Source organism: Ylistrum balloti, unplaced genomic scaffold (assembly GCF_031769215.1).
Source record: "Ylistrum balloti isolate Yb309-2 unplaced genomic scaffold, AGI_CSIRO_Ybal_v1 Utg370298, whole genome shotgun sequence".
Lineage (NCBI taxonomy): Eukaryota > Metazoa > Mollusca > Bivalvia > Pectinida > Pectinidae > Ylistrum > Ylistrum balloti.
Genome location: NW_026782224.1, coordinates 1,458,739 through 1,470,255, shown reverse-complemented (window position 1 = coordinate 1,470,255; position 11,517 = coordinate 1,458,739). Strand labels below are relative to the sequence as shown.

General features: G+C 37.4%; 2 protein-coding genes across 2 annotated transcripts; one reads left to right on the top strand and one right to left on the bottom strand.

Moving 5' to 3' along the window:
* Positions 1–524: 524 nt before the first annotated feature.
* Positions 525–3,622, bottom strand: LOC132553099 (uncharacterized). The gene is made up of 4 exons (XM_060217311.1): positions 3,514–3,622; positions 2,727–3,071; positions 1,579–1,866; positions 525–583 (listed from the first exon to the last, which is right to left on the bottom strand). The coding sequence occupies exons 1-4, from the start codon at positions 3,620–3,622 to the stop codon at positions 525–527; spliced, it is 801 nt and encodes a 266-aa protein (XP_060073294.1).
* Positions 3,623–3,812: 190 nt separating this feature from the next.
* Positions 3,813–11,269, top strand: LOC132553093 (uncharacterized). The gene is made up of 4 exons (XM_060217303.1): positions 3,813–3,900; positions 4,312–4,668; positions 8,799–9,086; positions 11,194–11,269. The coding sequence occupies exons 1-4, from the start codon at positions 3,813–3,815 to the stop codon at positions 11,247–11,249; spliced, it is 789 nt and encodes a 262-aa protein (XP_060073286.1). The 3' UTR covers positions 11,250–11,269.
* The last annotated feature ends 248 nt before the right edge of the window (positions 11,270–11,517 follow it).

The window sequence follows — 11,517 nt, the reverse complement described above, 5'->3', positions numbered from 1 at the left end:
CACTGTGTCTCTACATTACTGTCTGGTAGATATATATATCTAGAATAACACCATAAACACGGACGGTTGGACACTGATCACTGTGTCTCTACATTAATGTCTGGTAGATACATATGTCTAGAATAACACTATAAACACGGACGGTTGGACACTGATCACTTTGTCTCTACATTACTGTCTGGTAGATATATATGTCTAAAATAACACTATAAACACGGACGGTTGGAACCTAATCACTGTGTCTCTACATCACTGTCTGGTAGATATATATGTCTAGAATTACACTATCAACACGGACGGTTGGAACCTAATCACCGTTTCTCTACATTACTGTCTGGTAGATACATATGTCTAGAATTACATGATGATCATGTTGATTTAACGATTTAAAGGGAATAAGACACAACAGAAACTAGTACAATCCATTGTTTTAATTATAAACATCATTCATTTTACGCTCAGGGATTTGCTCATTTTGAACCTCATTCCTTTGTGTACACGGATACCCTCGGACATCTTCCTTTCTAATCGTTAAGATTGAAAGGAGTGTTATGCATACCTAAGACATCGCCTGCAGCGCCTCCTGTTGAGGAAAACAAAAACATGAAGAAATTAGACAATTAAAAAAACCCTCTTAAATATACAAATGAAATAAAACAATTAATAAATAATTTAACTGGCTGTTATCAGACAGATTGTGATCATATGGTTTGGTTAGATATTCACTGACCGGGTGTGAGCGACATTTTATACTTGTCACATTTGTTCGTTAGGTATCCTCAAACAGGGACTGAGGGACGTGTATTCACTGAAAAGGGGTGAGGGACGTGTATTCACTGCCAATGGGTTAGGGACGTGTATTCACTGCCAAGGGGTGAGGGGCGTGTTATGCTCGCTATGTTGGTTTTGTTGGCTATTCACTGACAGGGTCTGGGACTGAGGGGCGTGTTATGCTCGCTATGTTGGTTTTGTTAGCTATTCACTGACAGGGTCTTGGACTGAGGGGCGTGTTATGCTCGCTATGTTGGTTTTGTTAGCTATTCACTGACAGGGTCTGGGACTGAGGGGCGTGTTATGCTCGCTGTGTTGGTTTTGTTAGCTATTCACTGACAGGGTCTGGGACTGAGGGGCGTGTTATGCTCGCTATGTTGGTTTTGTTAGCTATTCACTGACAGGGTCTGGGACTGAGGGGCGTGTTATGCTCGCTATGTTGGTTTTGTTAGCTATTCACTGACAGGGTCTGGGACTGAGGGGCGTGTTATGCTCGCTATGTTGGTTTTGTTAGCTATTCACTGACAGGGTCTGGGACTGAGGGGCGTGTTACGCTCGCTATGTTGGTTTTGTTAGCTATTCACTGACAGGGTCTGGGACTGAGGGGCGTGTTATGCTCGCTATGTTGGTTTTGTTAGCTATTCACTGACAGGGTCTGGGACTGAGGGGCGTGTTATGCTCGCTATGTTGGTTTTGTTAGCTATTCACTGACAGGGTCTGGGACTGAGGGGCGTGTTATGCTCGCTATGTTGGTTTTGTTAGCTATTCACTGACAGGGTCTGGGACTGAGGGGCGTGTTATTCTCACCATATTTGTTCTGATTAGGCATGATCTGGTGAAGAGCATGTTTGTAATGAGATCGGTCCAGCCACAAGCCTTTCCATTTCCCAGCGTTGACCGGTTTAATGCTTCTGATTTTTCGCGGGAACGAGCCATAGCCAGTATCAAGTTTGAGGAGTTTAAATCCTATCGGAAACCTCGCTGAGAATTCTATCTTGGCTATGTCGTCATCTATCGTTACCTCAAGGAAACCAGAGTCACAGGAATACACTGTGTCTACCAGAAATATGTCGAGATCATCGAAATACGAGTCCTCTGAAACGAAAGGTCCCATTACTATCTGAACAGAAAATGTACATACATGTATTCCCTACCCTCATAAGGAATGTCTCCCATCATGCATTGCACTGTCAATTTACAGGCGTCAGAAAATCCCAGTTCTAACCCAAAGTCTATACCTTCGGGTAGTATATCAGTGTCCCACATACGTAAATAATGGCTAACTCTGTCAAGTTAAGGGTAACAGAAATTCACCATCCCCAGAAAAGGTGTCGATATTTGGTCAAATATTGGGACAACTTTGTTAACAAAATGTTCGAAAATAACCTACAGCAAGACACTGCAATGAATACACTATACTATATTAACATATGCGTTGTACGCCAATTAAGTTCGGCCAATACTACTTCTGTAAAGTGACATATCGATAATCATTACTATTTCTGTAAAGTGACATATCGATAATCATTACTATTTCTGTAAAGTGACATATCGATAATCATTACTATTTCTGTAAAGTGACATATCGATAATCATTACTATTTCTGTAAAGTGACATATCGATAATCATTACTATTTCTGTAAAGTGACATATCGATAATCATTACTATTTCTGTAAAGTGACATATCGATAATCATTACTATTTCTGTAAAGTGACATATCGATAATCAATACTATTTCTGTAAAGTGACATATCGATAATCATTACTATTTCTGTAAAGTGACATATCGATAATCAATACTATTTCTGTAAAGTGACATATCGATAATCATTACTATTTTTGTAAAGTGACATATCGATAATCAATACTATTTCTGTAAAGTGACATATCGATAATCATATAGAAATAACGATATGTGGTTTTTCGTATATTAAAAAAAGATTGATTTTTACCAAAATTCTCAAGGTCAATGGTCATCTCCCCCGGCATCTCATCCAGAGAGGATTTTTCTTTGCCGTTCAGCACTACACGGACTGTCTTACTTTTGCCCTTACTCGTTAGAGATCTTTCGTACACAAAGCTGGCCTCGGTATCTTCCAGTTTTGAGCTGGAGTGGAGAATACGTTGTTTGTCGTCCCACGCAGGATGGAAATCCCAAAGAAATTCTGTCAAGAGGAAATTCTGGGGCCGTCTGAACATCCATTCTCTAAACGTCCGTTCCTTCCGAAGTGCTACAAATCCAGGGGCACACGGGGAACGTTTGCTGCTGAAAGTTGGAATCGGAATGAGGTGCTCACCTGCAATTATACATGTAACAAGGCATTAGATCGATGGGTCGCTGGTTCGAATCCAGCCGGGGGCAGAGTTTTATTTTATTACTTTTTCTTATTACATAGTAATGACATTCATTAAAGTGTACTATAACAGCCAGTTTTCACATTGAAAAAATAAAGCTACATTTTCTGAAACAATGCATGTACTGTATTTTTCAATCTGCTCATTTCAAACGGTATGAAGTTTGTTTCTAACACAATATTGGAAGTGACTTATACTAAACCAATAACGGACTGTATAGACGAAGAATGATTTATTTTCTATTTATATCCAGCGTATACAGTATACGTATACATGCTGAATTACCGTGATTGAAGAGAGACATCATCCGAAAATTATAGCATTTGGCTGTGTTACTAGAAATGTTCCTGTGGAGCTCAGTCTTTTGATGTCGTTGAATTTTACCTGCAAACAGCCTGACCACTTCACTTCCGACAAGTTCCCAAGCGAGGTTCGCGTCGGTCAAATCTAGCTTTTGGAAAATGCTTTTTTTCATGGTAAGATGGCGGGCCATCGTGGCACTCAAAGCCACAGCTCTCTATCTCTTTTGTTGACGCCACCTGTTGTCATGCAGCGTTTTGACGTCATACAATCCAGCCTACTATGACGTCATAGATTGACGAAAATAGGTAGACAATAGCAACGCGTCACGATTCCCATGTCATTGTTTATCTTTTGGTATCGTGTTGCTGGCAGTATCAGAAATGCAGAACCAGTTGTTTAAACAATTGGTGCCTAAAGCGAGGAAGAACTGGCCATTTGTCGGCGATGTTGTATGCGTGCAGTTGATGGGTATGTATTAACGAACAACATGTATTATCTTGCCCTAAGTCTTTGCAGCAGGATATCTATGGAGGGAAGTCCGAGAATAGGTTACACCACAACTATTGACTGGATATAAAGAGACTACATTAGAGGGAGAGATAAGTACATACCAGTATGATATTTGATAAAGTTTGTGGATTACAATGCAATTTCTTATTTGGTAATATGTAACCTCGTTGTCTCGACCTTTGTATGAGAGAACTGGTCGTTATCAATGCTGGATTGTGTCAATGGAGAGGACGTACCGGCTCTTGAGACAAAGGGTCTGTTACAGGCGATTGAGTATTCCATATGTCAAAAGAAACCATGTTACTTATCTATTACATGCGATGGAGTTTTCTATGTGACCAGGAATACAATTCAACTTGTTTATTACAGGTGAGGGAGTATTTCCTGTTCCGTTTCTCAAAGATGCATCCTATTATGACCTCGGCGGTGTTATCGTAAAGGAAGCTCGATCACCTTTTGAAAAGCTTCGCCGACGTGTTCCGGGTGCTATGGCAGTCGGGCGTCTGCAGGATTTTGTTGTTAAGGAAAAATCCTCGTTCCTGATGGAGGACATGAAACCGGTACGAGAGGAAGGCTCGACATTAAATCAAAGCTACAGTTTCTCAGAGAACGATATGCGAAATGGACTGAAAAAGTCGATAAGTGTTGAAGTAAATGGTTGTTACAAAAAGTATTATCCTGTCCTTCCGGAAGTAAACTCTTTACTAGTAGACATCCTCAATAAAGGTAAGTATATAGGAGGTTTAATTATGTGTTTATCATGTTATCGTAATATATGTATTGCTTTAAAGTGTTCTGTACTAGAAGTTAGAGTTTTTTCCCCGAAATTCTGTCACAATAACTGATCTTGTTATGGTATACCATGTGTCGTCCGTCCATTACTGTTCTTTTCCTTGTGACCACTTTTGTCTGTTTTCCGATTTCTTTATCTGATCCAACAGAGTTTCTAATGTAGTAGGCAGATTCAGGAGGTGAGAGTTGCCACACTTTTAGAGGTACCTGAAAGTGCTAGGCCTGATGCAAGTATCTAAAGTCAAAATTGTGGCCAACAGACAGCTCCCGAGTAAACCTTCGGATACTTTACCCTTGATCAGTCCAAGTGTCAGGAACGATCCACAACAATACCAAAGGTTCCACGTGTCTTATAACTTCCGGAGTTCAGTGTAGTTCAACAAAAGTAAATAACTGAACGAAGGAAAAACCAGATAACTTAGGTGTAAAGCCAGTAGAAAAATATAACAGAGTGAACTAGGTGTACAGACAGTAATCAAACTTATTGTTTCCATACGAAACTCAAATACACAATTTTTGTGTCATTTTTTTTATACAGATATTGTGAATCATGCAATTCTACATTGTTCATTAACAGAAATTGTACGTGACGATTTATGGTGCGCAATTGTGTCTATTTCGAGTATTGAATTTAATTCATACTTACAATCGTTGCCAGAGTATATATTGCTTCACATTTTACTAGGAGGTCCTCTAGCATATCAGTTAGACAAACATGATTTTGAACAATTTAGACTGAGGTCAGCATGTTCTATAAAAAGGATGCTTTAACTATTTGGCTATGTATAGTGCGCCAGGAGGCCTTCTGTATTATATACACTTAAAACCTATTATTGTGACATATATACTTAGTATGTTATTATTTCATAACATTATAACTTGTAATATAATTCTTCACAGAGTATAAATTACATAAAACTAATATATTGCATGTATAATCATAATTTGTAACATCTACATTCATTTCCACCTTAATTGTATGCTTTTCAAGTTGATTTATTTTGTAATTTGTATGTAATGCTCTTCATCTTTGCAGGAAATAAAGACAATAATAATAAGAGCAGAGTGAACTAGGTGTACAGACAGTAGACATATATAACAGAGTAAACTAGGTGTACAGACAGTGGACACCTATAACAGAGTAAACTAGGTGTACAGACAGTAGAAATACATAACAGAGTAAACTAGGTGTACAGACAGTAGAAACATATAACAGAGTAAACTAGGTGTACAGACAGTAGACATATATAACAGAGTAAACTAGGTGTACAGACAGTAGAAACATATAACAGAGTAAACTAGGTGTACAGACAGTAGACATATATAACAGAGTAAACTAGGTGTACAGACAGTGGACACCTATAACAGAGTAAACTAGGTGTACAGACAGTGGACACATATAACAGAGTAAACTAGGTGTACAGACAGTAGAAATATATAACGGAGTAAACTAGGTGTACAGACAGTAGACATATACAACAGAGAAAACTAGGTGTACAGACAGTAGACATATACAACAGAGTAAACTAGGTGTACAGACAGTAGAAATATATAACAGAGTAAACTAGGTTTACAGTCGGTAGAAAAATATAAGAGAGTGAACTAGGTGTACAGACAGTAGAAATATATAACAGAGCAAACTAGGTATACAGACAGTAGAAAAATATAGCAGAGTAAACTAGGTGTACAGACAGTAGAAAAATATAGCAGAGTGAACTAGGTGTACAGACAGTGGACACCTGTAACAGAGTAAACTATGTACAGAAAAATATAACAGAGTAAACTAGGTGTACAGACAGTGAGTAAACTAGGTGTACAGACAGTAGAAATATATAACTAAACTAGGTGTACAGACAGTAGACATATACAACAGAGTAAACTAGGTGTACAGACAGTAGACATATACAACAGAGTAAACTAGGTGTACAGACAGTAGAAATAGTTAACAGAGCAAACTAGGTGTACAGACAGTAGAAAAATATAACAGAGTAAACTAGGTGTACAGACAGTAGAACCTATATACTGAGTAAACTAGGTGTACAGACAGTGGACACATATAACAGAGTAAACTAGGTGTACAGACAGTGGACACATATAACAGAGTAAACTAGGTGTACAGACAGTAGAAATATATAACGGAGTAAACTAGGTGTACAGACAGTAGACATATACAACAGAGTAAACTAGGTGTACAGACAGTAGACATATACAACAGAGTAAACTAGGTGTACAGACAGTAGAAATATATAACAGAGTAAACTAGGTGTACAGACAGTAGAAAAATATAGCAGAGTAAACTAGGTGTACAGACAGTAGAAATATATAGCAGAGTAAACTAGGTGTACAGACAGTAGAAAAATATAACAGAGTAAACTAGGTGTACAGACAGTGGAAATATATAGCAGAGTAAACTAGTAACAGAGTAAAATATATAACTATGTGTACAGACAGTAGAAATATATAACAGAATGAACTAGGTGTACAGACAGTAGACATATATAACAGAGTAAACTAGGTGTACAGACAGTAGACATATATAACAGAGTAAACTAGGTGTACAGACAGTGGACACATATAACAGAGTAAACTAGGTGTACAGACAGTAGAAATACATAACAGAGTAAACTAGGTGTACAGACAGTAGAAACATATAACAGAGTAAACTAGGTGTACAGACAGTAGACATATATAACAGAGTAAACTAGGTGTACAGACAGTGGACATATAACAGAGTAAACTAGGTGTACAGACAGTAGAAATATATAACAGAGTAAACTAGGTGTACAGACAGTAGACATATATAACAGAGTAAACTAGGTGTACAGACAGTAGAAAAATATAACAGAGTAAACTAGGTGTACAGACAGTGGAAATATATAGCAGAGTAAACTAGGTGTACAGACAGTAGAAATATATAACAGAGTAAACTAGGTGTACAGACAGTAGAACTAGGTGTACAGACAGTAGAAATACATAACAGAGTAAACTAGGTGTACAGACAGTAGAAATAGTTAACAGAGCAAACTAGGTGTACAGACAGTAGAAAAATATAACAGAGTAAACTAGGTGTACAGACAGTGGACACCTATAACAGAGTAAACTATGTGTACAGACAGTAGAAATACATAACAGAGTAAACTAGGTGTACAGACAGTAGACATATATAACAGAGTGAACTAGGTGTACAGACAGTAGAAATATATAACAGAGTAAACTAGGTGTACAGACAGTAGAAATATATAAAAGAGTAAACTAGGTGTACAGACAGTCGAAATATATAACAGAGTAAACTATGTGTACAGACAGTAGACATATACAACAGAGTAAACTAGGTGTACAGACAGTAGAAATATATAACAGAGTAAACTAGGTGTACAGACAGTAGAAAAATATAGCAGAGTAAACTAGGTGTACAGACAGTAGAAATATATAGCAGAGTAAACTAGGTGTACAGACAGTGGACACCTGTAACAGAGTAAACTATGTGTACAGACAGTAGAAATATATAACAGAATGAACTAGGTGTACAGACAGTAGACATATATAACAGAGTAAACTAGGTGTACAGACAGTGGAAATATATAGCAGAGTAAAATAGGTGTACAGACAGTAGAAATATATAACAGAGTAAACTAGGTGTACAGACAGTAGACATATATAACAGAGTAAACTAGGTGTACAGACAGTAGACATATATAACAGAGTAAACTAGGTGTACAGACAGTGGACACCTATAACAGAGTAAACTAGGTGTACAGACAGTAGAAACATATAACAGAGTAAACTAGGTGTACAGACAGTAGACACATAAAACAGAGTAAACTAAATTATATATAAAGTACATAAACAAATTATAAATGTTATAAAACAGTTTATAATTAATATATAACTAATCGTACAGATGATGACAACACACGGATTATATTTAAACTTTCTGGTTACCATGTTTTAGAGCGCTTGAACTGTGTATCTTTGTCACAAGTTCTAGTTACCTGTTGATGCTAGCCTGTACTAATAAGTCACACATTTTTTTCACGTGTTTGCCATGTTGTCACCTGCTGCAGGTTTTCACCACCTGACCAAGTTTTACCTCATACACACGGTATATTACGCCACGTCAGTACGTATTGACGTCACTGTAGGCGATGAGAGGGACCAATATTACGTCCACGATACCATTCCACTCGGATTCAAACTGCGCAAGTACAATTTTGCACAGGACGGGAAACTTACTAAATACAAGGACTTATCCGACCAGAAATGGATGGTTACGTGGATAGAAAAGTCCAAAATCAGAACTCCAATGGATCGTCTTCCAAATGTTCCGCATGACCGCCCTAGCCACAGTGAAGGTAAGCACCATAGTGACTAGTTATATAATCCCCAACAACGACTATACGTCCGTCCGTACATCGGTCCTTGTCGTTGGTTCAGAGGCTAAACACGGAGAAGGTGAGCATGTAACATGTAGCAGCTTCTACCCACATTATCTGATGATGTTGCCGTTATGAAATATTTATCACATCGTGACACAGACTTAAGAAACCGGACCAGATCTCTTTAACTCCGAGGACATTTCGGGAGGTCAAATGTCATTATCGCATTGGTTTGATTCATATTTAAAATGCATCGTTGATGGCAACATAATCATATATTTCCTCATATACTTTCTAAAGCTTCACAATACCCGGGAAACACCTAAAATTCACAAAATGATTAAGGTCGGAATACCCGTAAGAGATCCACTACGTCCTGTCAAGGTCGAAATATTTGTAGGCCTCACTGGTGGATTGTTCTAATACGTCCTCTTCAGGTCGGTATACTGGTGGTTCGTTCTACTACGTCCTATTAAGGTCGGTACACTGGTGGATCGTCCTACTACGTCCTGTTAAGGTCGGTATACTGGTGGATCGTCCTACTACCTCATATGAAGGTCGGTACACTGGTGGATTGTTCTAATACGTCCTGTTAAGGTCGGTATACTGGTGGTTTGTTCTACTTCGTCCTGTTAAGGTCGGTATACTGGTGGATCGTTCTACGACGTCCTGTTAAGGTCGGTATACTGGTGGATCGTTCTACGACGTCCTGTTAAGGTCGGTATACTGGTGGTTTGTTCTACTACGTCCTGTTAGGGTCAGTATATTTGTGGATCGTTTTACATGTACATTTGCATCCCTTGTTAATATTGCAGATCAAGGATTTATTTTTTAATGTTAGAAGCTGTTTGTTATTAATTCTTTGTCTAATAGTGATAGGATAATCATTGTAATATTGTTTCTTGTACTTGTACTAGATGTTTTTGGCAAGCGAATTCGATGTAGACACGTTTGTTTTTAAGATTACTTAGTGTAGATATACATGTATTTTATTAAGTGTAGACACGTGATCTTGGTTTATGTAACCAAGGGAAGACACATGATTTTTGTGTATGTTATCAAGGGTAGACACGTGATTTTGGTGTATGTTACCAAGGGTAGACACGTGGTTTTAGTGTATGTTACCAAAGGCAGACACGTGATTTTGGTATATGTTACCAGGTGTAGACACGTGATTTTGGTGTATGTTACCAGGTGTAGACACGTGATTTTGGTGTATGTTACCAGGTGTAGACACGTGATTTTAGTGTATGTTACCAAGGGTAGACACGTGATTTTGGTATAGGTTATTAAATGTACTCGGTATAGTATGACACGTGATCGCTAAATAAATAAATCCACAAACAAAATCCGATGTTATGTTTTGTTTTATATTGAATCCCAAAACATAAAAAAATATGAATTTCTGTCAATTGTTTTAATGTGAAAATGACGAAAGTGTGTTTACTTGTATGATAATTACAGCATACATATTTACATGTATATAAAGGCGTTGTATTCTGGGTTCCATTATGTTGGTTTCCTATAAGAATTAATTGGAATATGAAATCCCTCTCTGTGGATGTTTTAGATAAATCTGTATCAAAAGACAAAGACAACATTTGTACACAATATCGATTTATTTGTGAAAACAAACCCCAATAACAATGTCAATTTTTATGAATCGTATCTGAAAAAATGTATCAAGTGGTTTTACAGGTACTGCGAAGTGAAAACTAAGTTTTATGATAAAATTACTGGAACTCTGACAGGAAACGTCAGCGACTAAATTAATCAAGTTTGTCGTTATAAGACATCACCTGTTTTATAGTAGTTTCTAAATATCTCAACATCCATCGCTAAATTGTAGGAATTCATCAACGTAACCGTCACTTTCTTATTTTACGGTATCGGAGATTAGCTTATATCTATGTTATTAAGAATATCCTTAAAATAATCCTGCAATTTTCATTCAATTTTGGTTTTTGAATGTCATTTGGGTTTAGATATATACATTCAGTAAAAGTATATGCTTACAAAACAGAAATACTGGGGCTTCGTTTGTTATATCATAATGTGCTGACTCCATTATATTATTTTTCAGATTCTGATGGTTACGTCACACTTCCCGGCGCACGTGCAGGCACCCGCGACAGCTGATTGGTGAATGAATTCTGTGGTCTTCTTCATTGTAGTCATCGTAATTAAGGCGCTACAAATAAATACCATTGGTTTTAACAAAGCATTTTCTGATTAATATATAATAATATATTTGTACAAGTTTTCTCCGATTAATAGCTTAGGTATATTGTTTATCTTAGCAAGCAAGTACACTTGTAGCCATTCTTGCACGCGTCGATGTAGACGCAGTTTTGAACGATGTAGTGATCATAACATACACCATTGTGTACAATTAACAATCATAATT

What these genes read in the sequence shown, in the direction of transcription:
- LOC132553093 (XM_060217303.1), top strand. Translation starts at nt 3,813, where the DNA reads ATGCAGAACCAGTTGTTTAAACAATTGGTGCCTAAAGCGAGGAAGAAC. An exon ending in AGTAGACATCCTCAATAAAG is followed by an intron (nt 4,669 to 8,798) that starts GTAAGTATATAG and finishes CACCTGCTGCAG; the next exon opens with GTTTTCACCACCTGACCAAG. An exon ending in CCGCCCTAGCCACAGTGAAG is followed by an intron (nt 9,087 to 11,193) that starts GTAAGCACCATA and finishes ATTATTTTTCAG; the next exon opens with ATTCTGATGGTTACGTCACA.
- LOC132553099 (XM_060217311.1), bottom strand. Translation starts at nt 3,622, where the DNA reads ATGGCCCGCCATCTTACCATGAAAAAAAGCATTTTCCAAAAGCTAGAT. An exon ending in AGTGGTCAGGCTGTTTGCAG is followed by an intron (nt 3,072 to 3,513) that starts GTAAAATTCAAC and finishes GTATAATTGCAG; the next exon opens with GTGAGCACCTCATTCCGATT. An exon ending in CATTGACCTTGAGAATTTTG is followed by an intron (nt 1,867 to 2,726) that starts GTAAAAATCAAT and finishes CTTTCGTTTCAG; the next exon opens with AGGACTCGTATTTCGATGAT.